The 18,222-nt window shown below is 36.4% G+C and overlaps 1 protein-coding gene across 1 annotated transcript in view; it reads left to right on the top strand.

Annotated features, from left to right (window-relative positions):
- The first annotated feature begins 155 nt into the window (after positions 1–155).
- LOC117324059 (general transcription and DNA repair factor IIH helicase subunit XPD-like) overlaps positions 156–18,222 on the top strand; it is a 45,413-nt gene continuing 27,346 nt past the window's right edge. The window contains exons 1-19 of the mRNA XM_033879674.1: positions 156–279; positions 655–754; positions 1,265–1,342; positions 1,624–1,686; positions 1,850–1,966; positions 2,155–2,274; positions 2,456–2,509; positions 2,732–2,794; positions 3,093–3,216; positions 4,383–4,479; positions 4,599–4,708; positions 4,837–4,860; positions 6,472–6,640; positions 7,316–7,434; positions 7,844–7,983; positions 8,228–8,329; positions 8,485–8,548; positions 9,006–9,097; positions 9,655–9,684. Of these exons, the coding sequence (XP_033735565.1) occupies positions 275–279; positions 655–754; positions 1,265–1,342; positions 1,624–1,686; positions 1,850–1,966; positions 2,155–2,274; positions 2,456–2,509; positions 2,732–2,794; positions 3,093–3,216; positions 4,383–4,479; positions 4,599–4,708; positions 4,837–4,860; positions 6,472–6,640; positions 7,316–7,434; positions 7,844–7,983; positions 8,228–8,329; positions 8,485–8,548; positions 9,006–9,097; positions 9,655–9,684 (1,671 nt within the window). The 5' untranslated portion in view covers positions 156–274. The remainder of the gene's footprint in view (positions 280–654; positions 755–1,264; positions 1,343–1,623; positions 1,687–1,849; positions 1,967–2,154; positions 2,275–2,455; positions 2,510–2,731; positions 2,795–3,092; positions 3,217–4,382; positions 4,480–4,598; positions 4,709–4,836; positions 4,861–6,471; positions 6,641–7,315; positions 7,435–7,843; positions 7,984–8,227; positions 8,330–8,484; positions 8,549–9,005; positions 9,098–9,654; positions 9,685–18,222) is intronic.

Here is an 18,222-nt window from a genome sequence, read left to right on the forward strand (position 1 = left end):
ATCGTGTGTTTATATTGAATAGAGTAATAATATTAGAGGTTAACCGAAAAGAGATAGTCTGAGTTGTAAGAATGTTTGTATTGAACATCAGAAATACTTTCAACAATCAAAGCGTCTAATTAACCGCGACTTCCATGTGCTTCCGGTTTGTTTCAAAACAAATTTGCAGACTATAAGCGTGCTCAGCGTTTTTCTGTTATTGTGATTTAGAATACCACGCAGTCACTCACCAAAGATATTTTTCTAGCAGAGCCCAAACGCATTTACTCTCAGGATGAAGTATGACAAATATTTTAAGTTGGCACACATTTTAACATTATAAAAATGGTCACCATAGAATGTCTTTCCAAAGTTGAGTTCAGATTTCTGTAAATAGTAATAAGTATATTTTCTAACATATTCAGCTTGGTGTTTTATTCATTCTTCGCATGAAAACCTGTCAAGCAAACGTAATGTTTTTCATAGAAAAGAAAAAAAACCAGTGAAATGTATTCATTTTTAAAATGTTTAAATAACATTGTAGGTAATGTACTGTATTCATATACTGTATGTAATGTACTGTATTCATATACTGTATGTAATGTACTGTATTCATATACTGTATGTAATTTACTGTATTCATATACTGTATGTAATGTACCTTTTCTCCAACAGGATCAATGTGGATGGCCTGTTGGTGTATTTTCCATTTGACTACATTTATCCAGAGCAGTATATGTATATGTTGGAGTTGAAGCGGTCTTTAGATGCAAAAGTAAACTGATATATTAAAAAAATAAATATTTCTAGTTATATTCAACAAACACTATATGCATTTCACATGCCAGTATATATAGCATTATTTGGTAGAACCTTACTCATTAGTAAGCTAGGGATATGAGGTCCAATCCCTAGCATAGGCATTGAAAAAAGTAATGACCTTTGTTACAAACAAAAGTGAGTACCAATGAATGTATTGATGGACAAAAATATACTTAACCTTGATTCACAAACATTGTATACACCAGAACCATTGCCAAGGAAAAGTATTCACCTTGAAAAAAGTATATAAACCTGGTAAAATACTAGCAGCTTTGTTAAGGAGAAATTCTCTCTAGCTTATTTGGTTGAGTGGTATATTAGCTAAAAGCTTTAAATACAGTATAGCTTAATATTTTTATATACAATTGTTTAATTAAACATTGTGTTTAAACTGCAAATTATTTATAAGTTAACATATATATACTTTCATGAAAAAATAGATGAGGATTTCTTTATGTTTAAGGGTCACTGTGTGCTGGAAATGCCTTCAGGAACAGGAAAGACAGTCACATTGCTATCCCTCACTGTAGCCTATATGAAGGTATTTATTACTTTTGTTTTATCTAATTTTATACAGAATTTCTCATATATTTTTTTTTGATAATTAAGGTGGATTATAGAAATATAAGAATAAAAAAGACTTACTACTATTTGCAGATAACTTTTTCACCATGTCTGAGGATCAAACTAAAGTTTGTGAAAGGCCGAAAGCTCTGAAGCTCATAGCTAAGTTGACGTTATAGCTTCTGAGGCAAATACTGTGCATTGATTTCTTTTCTGAATACTTTCATATTATTTATACTTCATTTTATTATCATTTAGGCTTATCCTCTTGATGTCACTAAGGTAATCTACTGTTCTAGAACAGTACCAGAATTAGAAAAGGTGAGTCTAATACTTAATGTTAAATGTTATAAGATTTTCTACACAAGATGTCTATATATCAGAAGTGGATTCAGACTGGTCAGTGTTGAACAACATCAATTTTTCCTTTTATACAGATATATACCTTAATGTAGAATAAGTAAGTATATATTGTGTTTTACAGGTGATAGAGGAATTGAAGAATCTGATGCAGTACTATGAGAGAGAGGCTGGGGAAGATCGACCTAAGATAATGGCTCTTGCCCTCAGTTCAAGGAAAAATCTCTGCATTCATCCCGGGGTAACATCATTGTACAAATCAACATATAAACAATGCTAAGTCAACCATTAATACATGTTTGAAAATGGTAATTTGTGCAGTAATGCAAATATCTTCTCTTTTTTTTGAAAATACAGAGCAGGGAAACAAAAGAATATCTTATTATTATTATCATTTAAAATGTGAATAACCCCATGTACTCAATACAGGTAAGCCAGAACCAAGATGGTAAGACAGTAGACAGTAACTGCCACCAGTTGACAGCCACACACGTTCGGATGAGACACAAGAGAGACCCAGAGAATGTCCCCTCTTGCAGTTTCTATGAGGTAAATTTAAATTACCCAGGAAAGGCATAAATGAAATAGATGGCCTTACATAGAATATGTTTGTTCCAAGACTTGTTTTTAAAGATGAAATATATGTATGCATAGCAACTCTCCCATTGTTCTTAAAACTGATGATAATGGGTACAATATGTAAACTGCATCTGTTGTATCTTCTTTACAGAAATTTGACATGAATGGAAGAGAAGTCCCCTTACCTGAAGGAGTGTATGGTTTGGTGAGCACATCAGTTTACTTTGTATCTGAAGATAAACAATAGTGCTAGTTCTACCAGGAGGGTCTATGGAGTTATCATGTTATCAGAATGGTTGTACACAAAAAAAAACCATATTGTACTGCTTTGATAGACTAAGAGCAATGATAATATCAATTTGATTGTATGCACCAGGATCTTACATGTTTTAATGGAATTTAAAAATTTGCTGCTATTTTTTTCTAGGATGAGCTCAAAGATTATGGAAGACGTCGTGGCTGGTGTCCTTATTTTCTTGCAAGATATGCAGTAAGACTTCATCCCTGCTGCTATTCATGTGGCTAACGTGATTAAATGCTAGAAATAAGATAATATTCAAAGATAATATACTGCCACATTTTTCTGATTCAAATACATGTAGGTATCTTTGTTAGTGGAAATTTGAAAAAAAACACATGAGTAAACAAGGAACATGATAATTGAGATCCCAATTAGAATAACAATAACATTTCTGGCTTCAAAATGAAAACTTATCATGTTATTGTCAGGATGGTTAATTTTCTGGTATATTAACTTGAGATTTGATTCCCTACTTACTCCATTTCAGATTTCCCATGCAAACATTATAGTATACAGCTACTACTACCTGTTGGACCCTAAGATAGCAGACTTGGTGTCCAAGGAACTATCAAGGCAATCCATAGTCATATTTGATGAAGCACATAATATAGGTAATTTTACAATGCATTAATCTTTTTTTATACATTTACCGGGTAGTTACATCTTTGTGTAAATCATAAACCATTCAAATATAATTTTGAGCTCACCTGGTCCTAAGTACCAGTTAATATGGTACCGTGTCACTCCATCCTCTGGCATGTCATGGTGTTAAGCAGTATTGGTTGAAGGGGGCTCAATGTTGTAAAATTAGAGGACATGGATAAATACGGACTGCAATAGTAGAAGAAGTAGTGGCTTTTGGGCATTATTGGTTGTAGTGTTGTGTAAATAGGGTCTTGTTTCCATAGAGACAGGAATGGGAACTAATAAGGGAAATACAGATTAAAATTGCTCTAAGACTTGCTCTCAAGGGTTAAATTCATGATTTGGTTGGAAGCAAATTTTCAGTGAAGGGGATATAAATTATCATAATGTAGTGTAAAAGGTGTAGTTTTAACCCAATCCGACCACATACACCTCTCCTCCACAGGAACAGAAAGGCCATTAAATGGGAAATAAAGATAGAATTTTGAAGTGCATGCAGAGTTTAAACCAGATTTGCTATGAATCATCATAAGAACTGTGTTCCAAATTTCATACTTATTACTTAACTTGAAATGAAAATGTTTTGTCATGATTGTAGAAGTTTATTTTTGAATGAAAATGTTTTGTCATGCTTGTACAAGTTTAATTTGAAATGAAAATGTTTTGTCATGATTGCAGAAGTATTTAGATGAGTGATACAAGCTCTGTGGGCCTCTTGTTACACTATTTATATCTAGTCATAATGATGTATACATTTATGGGTGTTTCTACAAATGATTCTTCCAATTAAAAAAAAAAAGATCATCTTATAAATCTGGAGTTTTAAATCAATACACTATACAATGAAATTTTAGATAATTACAGTAAATCCAGTTGTTAAAACTAAAATCAAATTATATGTCAAATCAATAACGTTCAAAAGATAAATAATACATGAACATATTATTATATTACATTTATACTATACATATTTTATATATTTCATTTTCTAGATTATCTGATATTTATAGAAATGCAATGAGATATCTGATAAATAATCTGTGAGGACACAAATTTGAATATAATGAGATAGCTGACCTAGTCTCTCTGGGGAACAAATAATATCTATGATATATTTTTTGTTTATTTTCAGATAATGTATGTATAGAGTCTATGAGTGTAACGATCAGCAGACGAATGCTGGACAAATGTTCCCAGAATATAGAAGCCCTGACTAAACACATCAACAGGTACAGAAACATTTAAAGTTTAATCTAAGGCTTGTCTGAAATAGTTTATAAATTCAAAACAAAATGTTCACCTGTTTTAGTATTCTATTTGATTTACCTTCATTCATTAACGTTTATAGAATAAAAGATTCGGACACTGATCGCCTTCAGGACGAGTATAGGAGATTGGTGGATGGTCTAAAGGAAGCACATATCAACCGAGAAACAGATGTTGTTCTCTCCAATCCTGGTAAGTGACAAAGTAGCATGTTCTATGTGGAATTAAAGAATTGCTTGTTTATCATTGTGATGGTATTTCAAATCTAAATCCATCTCAGGAATGTTAATTAACAATGAGTTTGCATTTTTGTCTTGCAGTACTACCAGATCAAATTCTCCAAGGTAAGCAGGATAACAAATATCATCATGGTGTTCCTCTAATGTAGACAGTTTATAAAACACTTACTGGTAATGAAAGATGCCATAGTAATTTGTCCTTGTGTCTCTGATATCAGCTTTTCTAACTGACCTTTAAGTTAATATCTGTATACAGCAACCTTTTGTGATAAACACTTAGGTAAACTTGTTGTAAAGAAAAGAACTAAATAAATACTCTGATCAAAACGATACCTTCATATAAGTGACAATGGATTTTTTACTCCCTTGGATATTTTGGTAAATAAAAAAGATAATTTGGCTGTATATCCCTGACAGTCTTTGCTTGGTAACATCAGGATTTGATAAAGAAAATAGATAATTCAACTATATGTCCCAGACAGAGGCTGTCCCAGTTTTTAGCTCACCTGGTCCAAAGGACCAAGGTGAGCTTATGCCATACTGTGGCGTCCGTCTTCCGTCCGTCATCCGTCTGTCAACAATTGACTTCTTCTTCATAACTACTGATCAGAATTTGACCAAATTTGGTCAGAAGCATCCCTATGGGGTGGGGACTCAAAATTGTACAAATGGTGGGGCTGACCCCCCAGGGGTCTGAGGGGCAGGCCCAAAAGGGGTCAATTTGGCTCTGTTAATATAAACGACTTCTTCTCTGAAACCAAGCAAAGGATATTGCTCCTATTTGCCTGGTAACATCACTATGGGGTGAGGATTCAAAATTGTACAAATAGTGGGGCTGACCCCATAGGGGCCTGAGGGGTGGGGCCAAAATGGGTCAATATAGCTATATTGATATTAACGACTTCTTCTCTGAAACCGAGCAATGGATATCGCTCATTTTTGTCTGGTAGCATCACTATGGGGTGGGGATTCAAAATTGTACAAATGATGGGGCTGACCCCCCAGGGGCCTGAGGGGCAGGGCCAAATGTGGTCAATTGGGCTATATTGATATAAACGACTTCTCTGAATCCGAGCAATGGATATTGGTCATATTTGCCTGGTAGCATCACTATTGGGTTGGGATTCAAAATTGTACAAATGATGGGGCTGACCCCCCAGGGGCCTGAGGGGTGGGGCCGAATGTGATCAATCCGGCTTTATTGATATAAACGACTTCTTCTCTGAAATCGAGCGATGGCTGTCGCTCATATTTGCCTGGTAGCATCACTATGGGGTGGGGATTCAAAATGTACAAATGATGGGGCTGACCCCCCAGGGGCCTGAGGAGTGGGACCAAATGTGGTCAATCGGGCTATATTCATATAATTGACTTCTCTGGAACCAAGCAATGGATATCTCATATTTTACCGGTAGCATCACCTTGGGGTAGGAATTGTACAAATGACGGTGCCACGCCAAAAGTCAATTTCATTTCATGGCTTAATGCACTTTGTGGCACTTTTAGTATCAAAATAAAACCAATGTACATGTACCCATATGCTTATGATATATATTGACATACAATGTAGCAATACCAGCAACAAATATACTCAAGCATCATTCTTGTTTCATATCTCATGAAACCAGGTGAGCGATACAGGCCCTCTGGGCCTCTTGTTGTTAATTGATGTTTTTGATAAAGAAAATAGATAATTTACCTGTATATCCCTGACAGAGGCTGTGCCGGGTAACATCAGGAATGCTGAGCACTTCCTGGCCTTTATGAAGAGATTCCTGGAGTACATGAAGATCCGGTTGCGAGTACAGCATGTTGTGTCAGAAAGTCCACCATCATTCCTAAAGGACTGCTCACAAAAAGTCTGCATTGATCGTAAACCACTCCGGTAATTAACCGCTAAACTGTATCTCTCTGATAAATTGTGACATAAGACCACTTAGGTGTCAGAGCTACGAAGGCCGCTCGGATAACCTGTTAGCCACTGAATTACTATAAACCACTCAAGTCAACGGTTACACCACTCATATCCCATCCTTGAATAACCTTATTTGATAATAAGACAAACAATAAAAAACCAAAATCAAACCACTCCAGTCACAAATTTGATACTTTTACTCCTAGGTAAATACTGTTAATATACATGTATATACATGAAGGAGGGAAATCAGAATGTTCATTTAACCCCCTATAATGGCGTACAGTCACTCTTACACATCAGGGTATGTTAGCATGTAAGACCTTCTCAGGTCCGTGTGCTAGCTCACATACAGGTTGTACATCATGATGTTATTTTCAGCTAAATCTTGTTCACTTTGTATGATTTCTGATTTTATGTTAATACATGTAGCTATTTTTTCCATATAACATACTCGTGTAGAACAGCACAGTGTTAAGTTTTCAATTTGCCCTAATTTGCCTTAAAAATTAACAGGGATTCTCTTGAATGGGTTGCTGATGATGAAAATTTATCACAATTACTTATATCATGGTGTTTTAAAGAGATGGCTTGATACACTGTATATTTCTGAATTTTGTACATGTATAGATGTCACTGTTACAGGTTTTGTGCTGAGCGACTGAGATCCCTACTTAGAACACTAGAAATCATTGACCTCCAGAACTTCACACCTCTCACCGTCATATCTCATTTTGCTACACTAGTCAGCACCTACACAAAAGGTAAAAGTATGGCATTATTTCTAGCGACAATAGGTTATTGTCTAGAATTAGAATATTTGACAGTATTTAAACTGACAATAGGTTATTGTCTAGAATTAGAATATTTGACAGTATTTAAACTGACAATAGGTTATTGTCTAGAATTAGAATATTTGACAGTATTTAAACTGACAATAGGTTATTGTCTAGAATTAGAATGTTTGACAGTGATTTAGACAGACAATCTGATTATCTAACATTGAGTACATTAAGAATGACATTATGTACAGAAAACATGATAAAACAAAATAAGAAATATCTCACAGAACCATAGGTCTTTAAAAATAATCTTTTTGTGTTAATTGTCAGAGGCAAATAAAATTTGTAATGTGACATACATGTCTTATTACTTGTGGTGTGAATTCTGCAGGCTTCTCTCTCATCATTGAGCCATTTGATGAACGAACACCAACCATATCCAACCCCATCCTAAACTTTAGCTGTATGGATGCTTCCATTGCCATCAAGCCTGTGTTTGATCGGTTCCAGTCTGTAGTAATCACGTCTGGGGTAAGTCTTTAGAGTAACAATCTCTACCATGTTTTCTGATACTTTAAACAATGAACAGTTTAGTGGTGAGTTTAACAAAGTTTGACAAAGGTTGAAGGTTCAGGTATAATATCATAATATTGATGATTATCTAATTCAGTTATCTGTCTAACACAACAGTAATATTTAAAAGTTGCTTATTGTTCATTTGTTTTCCTTATTTTGATTAATTTTTAGATATTTTTAGATACATTTTAAATTTCAGACTCTGTCACCACTTGACATGTATCCTAAGATCTTGGACTTCCGACCAGTGACCATGGCATCGTTCTCTATGACATTGGCCCGAACCTGTATATGTCCTATGGCAAGTCTCATCTATCAATATTGATTTTATACCTTTTATAAATTTTATTTTTCACAAAGCAAACTAAAACCATTAAACATATATACTTTCAAAGTTTATACTTGATCAATCATAAAAACCATTGATGTTATTAAGTTTTGGGAACTTTTTTTCAGATTGTTAGCAAAGGAAATGACCAAGTAGCCATGAGTACAAAGTTTGAAACCAGGGAAGACATAGGTAACTGATTTGTTGACTAATATCAGACACAAATGAACTGTCTTTTTTTTAGAGGAGAAGGCTTGTATACAGGCTTTCCTGCCTTTAATATCCTTTTGAATTATTTTGTTTTAAAAGGCCAGAAAGTAGAGAGAACAAAATTAGTCAAGCTGAAATTAACATAGATTGTAAATTTTTAGAATTAGAAAGAACATACATGTATTGAAAATTAATTCCTCGCATTCATTTATAACACACATACACACTCACCATTTATAACACACATACGCACTCACCACGCATGCATATTGCATGCATGGGAGGCGGTCCTTAAATGACCTTAGCTGTTGATAGGACGTTAAACAAAATAAACCAAACCAAGGCATTCAATTATCTTTTTAAATTCGTATTTGTAGGACAATTACATATATAGCGTTTTGTACCAAGGGAGGTAATATAGTTCCTTTCTTTTTTGCAGCCGTAATTCGTAACTATGGTAACCTTTTGGTAGACTTTTCTGCAATAGTTCCTGATGGGATTGTGTGTTTTTTCACCAGTTATGTCTATATGGTAAGTAGCATAATTTATTTACTGGAATTATACCCTTTTGATGTTATTAAGTGTTGTACAGAAAATAATTTTTAATAAAAAGAAAGATAAGATGACGAACAATATTAAACAATATGTGAATAACTCATTGAACACTAATTCAGACAACATTTTTAATCAATGAATGGTTCACAGAATTCCAGTATTCCAAGTATTTTGCGGAACTTCAGTTTATTCTTGATAATTATATTTTATTTAGAACCAATAATTATATTTCATTAAGAACCAATAATTGTATTTCATTAAGAATCAGTAATTGTATTTCATTAAGAAACATTACTGAGAACTTCACACCTGTCACATATCAATACCAACAATCATTATACAAATGTACTTCTATAATGTAGGACATTTAATTAAACCAAAATACTGAACTTTTCTCAACTTTTTGTACAACCTTCAACCCATGATAAATATTTTCGCTCTAAAATGTTCAATTTTTTTTTTCAAATTACATGTAAGTGTTTCTCACTTATACATGTCATAAAATAAAGACAAAACTTTGTATATTGTTTCAGGAATCTACAGTGGCCTCCTGGTATGAACAGGTATGAATCATGATCTCTTTGTTGTGGTAAAATAAAAGAAAAGTAACATCAGATCCAAATTTTGAGTTACTGTATTTATACTCAAATAAGCCTACCTCCCCTAGTTAGTAAAAGTTACGTATGAAAGTTGAGAGAGGGCATAATGGGGTATTTTTAATCCAATTTTAGCTTAATTTTTCAAAATTGTTGGTTCTGCAAAAAAAGAAAGGGCATATTTGTGGACAGGGGCTTATTTGCAGATATATACAGTATCCCTGGTGTCTTAAGATTTTACCATGGAAACATTCAGCCATATGATATACAAAAACCAAGTACATGTACATGTAAAAGAGGAAGCACACATAATCATAAGTGTTACCTAGGTTTTAAGCCAACATTCACAGAAATTTCTGTATTTATAAGGCACCTTGATTACATTGAACATGTGTCAACATTGATACATTGCTTAAGAAATATAAAATTTCATTAATTCTCATTTGGGGCAGTGGTGGCCGAGTGGTTAAGGTGTCCCGACACTTAATCACTAGCCCTCCGCCTCTGGGTTGCTTGGTATTGGCTGTAGGTCGGTGGTTTTCTCTGGTTACTCCGGCTTTCCTCCACCTCCAAAACCAGGCACGTCCTTAAATGACCCTGGCGGTTAATAGGACGTTAAACAAAACAAACCAAATCATCAATTCTCAAAACACTTCTGAAAATGGCATTTTTCCCAAAAAATCACTCTTCCTGAAAAGTAAGTAGAATATAGATCTGTTATATTACAAAACGTGTTCCAGTTGGGCTAAACGTGAATTGGAAAAGCAATTAAGATAAATATACTCAGTAGAAATTTTCAAAATCCTAAACAAGCAAAAATGAAGTTTATACAATCTATAGGTTGGGTTGAGATGTCCCTACTAAATTGCAACTATATTCCAGGCTAAAACACTAAACTTAATTCCCAGCATCCTTAGTCACTGGAGCGTAACATCCTTAGTCACTGGAGCGTAACATCCTTAGTTACGGTACCTTAGTCACTGGAGCGTAACATCCTTAGTCACTGGACCGTAAGTTCTGGCTGATATTTCTAAATGAGGGTTTAGATGTCCACTATGTGATCTAACTATTAAGTTGGACTTCAATTTTTTAGCCTTTGGATCTGAATTCAAAACTGAAATGTTGATGTCGCCACACACCATAACACCATAGTCTCACTTACCTTGTAAATGAGACAAAAATCCAAGTACAATTAAAGTTTTTATTAGTCTCACCATCTGTTGAGGAGGAACATTTCATACCATGGGTTCTTTTATCAGGTTCGTACCAATTGTACCGTTACAAATCTGCTGTACTTGTAAGCGAACACGCTATACCAACAGAACCCGTTCTTGTGGATCGTTGTTTCAAACGTACCACTTGGATCCAATATGGTGGAAGTGTGATGTCACAAAAATGTACTGTTTGTTAAAAACAATATGGGAACTCTTCATTGTGATGAAATCTTATAAATTATATATGTTAATGTTTGACAGAAATATTCTGGTGTTGATTTACATCTGTTACGTTGTAAAAACGAGAAAATAAGAGTTTTTATGTGTGAAGCTGCCTCTATCTTTGGAACTCACCTGAGATTCAATAGCATTCCATTATACAATATTGTACCTGTTGGGTACAACTGGTACGAACCTGATAAGGAACACACGGATAGTATCCCTATGACATATTTGGTGATGGATATTCCTGTTCACCATTCGTATTGACTCCTGCCTATGATATACAATGTGTTTATCATGTGAATTAGTTTGTACCTCTCTAACAGGAATATATTGAGACGTTATATTCCCATGGTTACTTTTTATTCTCTAGCCTGCCTGACATTGATTTGGTCAGACTGAACATGATAAAATCAGTTTTTTGTGAAGCTTGTTGGAAATAAAACTTACAACATGTTATACGAGTGTGTTCAAATTTATTAAAACACAAATAAATTTTGAAATAATGCATGCATGTGTTTATGTACACAAATAGGTAGGAATTGGTTTACTTATTTACAAGTTTGTATAGACAAATCATTTCCTGATAATTTACACAATCATTCCAGCCTCTATGAGTACATATATTTATATACAGCATTTTTTTCTATTTCATATCATACTAAGTAGTTCACCAACATACTCATTCATTTTCACACTTATAAATACATTCTCACTTGTTCTTCATTCTGTCATAATTATGCTTCCATTTCACAAGCATTCATCATAAAAAATTCTGTACATGTGTATTACCAATACGTTACAACACCTGTACACCATGATGTTCCTGTATTACCAACACGTTACAACACCTGTACACCAAGATGTTCCTGTATTACCAACGCGTTACAACACCTGTACACCAACACGTTACAACACCTGTACACCAAGATGTTCCTGTATTACCAACACGTTACAACACCTGTACACCAACACGTTACAACACCTGTACACCATGATGTTCCTGTATTACCAACACGTTACAACACCTGTACACCATGATGTTCCTGTATTACCAACATGTTACAACACCTGTACACCATGATGTTCCTGTATTACCAACACGTTACAACACCTGTACACCATGATGTTCCTGTATTACCAACACGTTACAACACCTGTACACTATGATGTTCCTGTATTACCAACACATTACAACACCTGTACACTATGATGTTCCTGTATTACCAACACGATACAACACCTGTACATCATGATGTTCCTGTATTACCAACGCGTTACAACACCTGTACATCATGATGTTCCTGTATTACCAACGCGTTACAACACCTGTACATCATGATGTTCCTGTATTACCAACACGTTACAACACCTGTACATCATGATGTTCCTGTATTACCAACACATTACAACACCTGTACATCATGATGTTCCTGTATTACCAACACGTTACAACACCTGTACATCATGATGTTCCTGTATTACCAACGCGTTACAACACCTGTACATCATGATGTTCCTGTATTACCAACACGTTACAACACCTGTACATCATGATGTTCCTGTATTACCAACACGTTACAACACCTGTACACCATGATGTTCCTGTATTACCAACATGTTACAACACCTGTACACCATGATGTTCCTGTATTACCAACGCGTTACAACACCTGTACACCATGATGTTCCTGTATTACCAACACGTTACAACACCTGTATTACCAACGCGTTACAACACCTGTATTACCAACGCGTTACAACACCTGTACACCATGATGTTCCTGTATTACCAACGCGTTACAACACCTGTACATCATGTTCCTGTATTACCAATGCGTTACAACACCTGTACACCATGATGTTCCTGTATTACCAACATGTTACAACACCTGTACACCATGATGTTCCTGTATTACCAATGCGTTACAACACCTGTACACCATGATGTTCCTGTATTACCAATGCGTTACAACACCTGTACACCATGATGTTCCTGTATTACCAACGCGTTACAACACCTGTACATCATGATGTTCCTGTATTACCAACGCGTTACAACACCTGTACACCATGATGTTCCTGTATTACCAACGCGTTACAACACCTGTACATCATGATGTTCCTGTATTACCAACGCGTTACAACACCTGTACATCATGTTCCTGTATTACCAACACGTTACAACACCTGTACACCATGATGTTCCTGTATTACCAACACGTTACAACACCTGTACATCATGATGTTCCTGTATTACCAACGCGTTACAACACCTGTACACCATGATGTTCCTGTATTACCAATGCGTTACAACACCTGTATTACCAACGCGTTACAACACCTGTACATCATGATGTTCCTGTATTACCAACGCGTTACAACACCTGTACATCATGATGTTCCTGTATTACCAACGCGTTACAACACCTGTACACCATGATGTTCCTGTATTACCAATGCGTTACAACACCTGTATTCCATGATGTTCCTGTATTACCAACACGTTACAACACCTGTACATCATGATGTTCCTGTATTACCAACATGTTACAACACCTGTACATCATGATGTTCCTGTATTACCAACACGTTACAACACCTGTACATCATGATGTTCCTGTATTACCAACATGTTACAATACCTGTACACCATGATGTTCCTGTATTACCAACACGTTACAACACCTGTACATCATGATGTTCCTGTATTACCAACACGTTACAACACCTGTACATCATGATGTTCCTGTATTACCAACATGTTACAACACCTGTACATCATGATGTTCCTGTATTACCAACATGTTACAACACCTGTACACCATGATGTTCCTGTATTACCAACACATTACAACACCTGTACACCATGATGTTCCTGTATTACCAACATGTTACAACACCTGTACATCATGATGTTCCTGTATTACCAACACGTTACAACACCTGTACACCATGATGTTCCTGTATTACCAACACGTTACAACACCTGTACATCATGATGTTCCTGTATTACCAACACGTTACAACACCTGTACATCATGATGTTCCTGTATTACCAACGCGTTACAACACCTGTACATCATGATGTTCCTGTATTACCAACACGTTACAACACCTGTACATCATGATGTTCCTGTATTACCAACACGTTACAACACCTGTACACCATGATGTTCCTGTATTACCAACACGTTACAACACCTGTACACCATGATGTTCCTGTATTACCAACACGTTACAACACCTGTACACCATGATGTTCCTGTATTACCAACACGTTACAACACCTGTACATCATGATGTTCCTGTATTACCAACACGTTACAACACCTGTACACCATGATGTTCCTGTATTACCAACACGTTACAACACCTGTACACCATGATGTTCCTGTATTACCAACACGTTACAACACCTGTACACCATGATGTTCCTGTATTACCAACACGTTACAACACCTGTACACCATGATGTTCCTGTATTACCAACACGTTACAACACCTGTACACCATGATGTTCCTGTATTACCAACACGTTACAACACCTGTACATCATGATGTTCCTGTATTACCAACGCGTTACAACACCTGTACACCATGATGTTCCTGTATTACCAACACGTTACAACACCTGTACATCATGATGTTCCTGTATTACCAACGCGTTACAACACCTGTACACCATGATGTTCCTGTATTACCAACACGTTACAACACCTGTACACCATGATGTTCCTGTATTACCAACACGTTACAACACCTGTACATCATGATGTTCCTGTATTACCAACATGTTACAACACCTGTACACCATGATGTTCCTGTATTACCAACACGTTACAACACCTGTACACCATGATGTTCCTGTATTACCAACACGTTACAACACCTGTACACCATGATGTTCCTGTATTACCAACATGTTACAACACCTGTACACCATGATGTTCCTGTATTACCAACACGTTACAACACCTGTACACCATGATGTTCCTGTATTACCAACTCGTTACAACACCTGTACATCATGTTCCTGTATTACCAACATGTTACAACACCTGTAGATCATGATGTTCCTGTATTACCAACTCGTTACAACACCTGTACACCATGATCCTGTATTACCAATGCGTTACAACACCTGTACATCATGTTCCTGTATTACCAATGCGTTACAACACCTGTACATCATGATGTTCCTGTATTACCAACACGTTACAACACCTGTACATCATGATGTTCCTGTATTACCAACACGTTACAACACCTGTACACCATGATGTTCCTGTATTACCAACGCGTTACAACACCTGTACACCATGATGTTCCTGTATTACCAACATGTTACAACACCTGTACACCATGATGTTCCTGTATTACCAACATGTTACAACACCTGTACATCATGATGTTCCTGTATTACCAACATGTTACAACACCTGTACATCATGATGTTCCTGTATTACCAACACGTTACAACACCTGTACACCATGATGTTCCTGTATTACCAACATGTTACAACACCTGTACACCATGATGTTCCTGTATTACCAACACGTTACAACACCTGTACATCATGTTCCTGTATTACCAACGCGTTACAACACCTGTACACCATGATGTTCCTGTATTACCAACACGTTACAACACCTGTACACCATGATGTTCCTGTATTACCAACACGTTACAACACCTGTACATCATGTTCCTGTATTACCAACACGTTACAACACCTGTACATCATGTTCCTGTATTACCAACACGTTACAACACCTGTACACCATGATGTTCCTGTATTACCAACACGTTACAACACCTGTACATCATGATGTTCCTGTATTACCAACACGTTACAACACCTGTACACCATGATGTTCCTGTATTACCAATACGTTACAACACCTGTACATCATGATGTTCCTGTATTACCAACGCATTACAACACCTGTACATCATGTTGTTTGTGTATTACCAACATGTTACAACACCTGTACACCATGATGTTCCTGTATTACCAACACGTTACAACACCTGTACACCATGATGTTCCTGTATTACCAACACGTTACAACACCTGTACACCATGATGTTTGTGTATTACCAACACGTTACAACACCTGTACATCATGTTCCTGTATTACCAACACGTTACAACACCTGTACATCATGTTCCTGTATTACCAACACGTTACAACACCTGTACATCATGTTCCTGTATTACCAACACGTTACAACACCTGTACACCATGATGTTCCTGTATTACCAACACGTTACAACACCTGTACATCATGATGTTCCTGTATTACCAACACGTTACAACACCTGTACACCATGATGTTCCTGTATTACCAACGCGTTACAACACCTGTACATCATGATGTTCCTGTATTACCAACATGTTACAACACCTGTACATCATGATGTTCCTGTATTACCAACATGTTACAACACCTGTACACCATGATGTTCCTGTATTACCAACGCGTTACAACACCTGTACACCATGATGTTCCTGTATTACCAACACGTTACAACACCTGTACACCATGATGTTCCTGTATTACCAACACGTTACAACACCTGTACACCATGATGTTCCTGTATTACCAACACGTTACAACACCTGTACATCATGATGTTCCTGTATTACCAACACGTTACAACACCTGTACATCATGATGTTCCTGTATTACCAACGCGTTACAACACCTGTACATCATGATGTTCCTGTATTACCAACACGTTACAACACCTGTACACCATGATGTTCCTGTATTACCAACACGTTACAACACCTGTACACCATGATGTTCCTGTATTACCAATACGTTACAACACCTGTACACCATGATGTTCCTGTATTACCAACGCGTTACAACACCTGTACATCATGATGTTCCTGTATTACCAACACGTTACAACACCTGTACATCATGATGTTCCTGTATTACCAACACGTTACAACACCTGTACACCATGATGTTCCTGTATTACCAACGCGTTACAACACCTGTACACCATGATGTTCCTGTATTACCAACACGTTACAACACCTGTACATCATGATGTTCCTGTATTACCAACACGTTACAACACCTGTACACCATGATGTTCCTGTATTACCAACGCGTTACAACACCTGTACACCATGATGTTCCTGTATTACCAACGCGTTACAACACCTGTACACCATGATGTTCCTGTATTACCAACATGTTACAACACCTGTACACCATGATGTTCCTGTATTACCAACACGTTACAACACCTGTACATCATGATGTTCCTGTATTACCAACATGTTACAACACCTGTACATCATGATGTTCCTGTATTACCAACGCGTTACAACACCTGTACATCATGATGTTCCTGTATTACCAACATGTTACAACACCTGTACACCATGATGTTCCTGTATTACCAACACGTTACAACACCTGTACATCATGATGTTCCTGTATTACCAACACGTTACAACACCTGTACATCATGATGTTCCTGTATTACCAACATGTTACAACACCTGTACATCATGATGTTCCTGTATTACCAACATGTTACAACACCTGTACACCATGATGTTCCTGTATTACCAACACATTACAACACCTGTACACCATGATGTTCCTGTATTACCAACATGTTACAACACCTGTACATCATGATGTTCCTGTATTACCAACACGTTACAACACCTGTACACCATGATGTTCCTGTATTACCAACACGTTACAACACCTGTACATCATGATGTTCCTGTATTACCAACACGTTACAACACCTGTACATCATGATGTTCCTGTATTACCAACATGTTACAACACCTGTACACCATGATGTTCCTGTATTACCAACACGTTACAACACCTGTACACCATGATGTTCCTGTATTACCAACGCGTTACAACACCTGTACATCATGATGTTCCTGTATTACCAACATGTTACAACACCTGTACACCATGATGTTCCTGTATTACCAACACGTTACAACACCTGTACATCATGTTCCTGTATTACCAACACGTTACAACACCTGTACACCATGATGTTCCTGTATT

The sequence above is a fragment of the Pecten maximus genome, chromosome 3 (assembly GCF_902652985.1).
Source record: "Pecten maximus chromosome 3, xPecMax1.1, whole genome shotgun sequence".
In the NCBI taxonomy this organism is placed as follows: domain Eukaryota; kingdom Metazoa; phylum Mollusca; class Bivalvia; order Pectinida; family Pectinidae; genus Pecten; species Pecten maximus.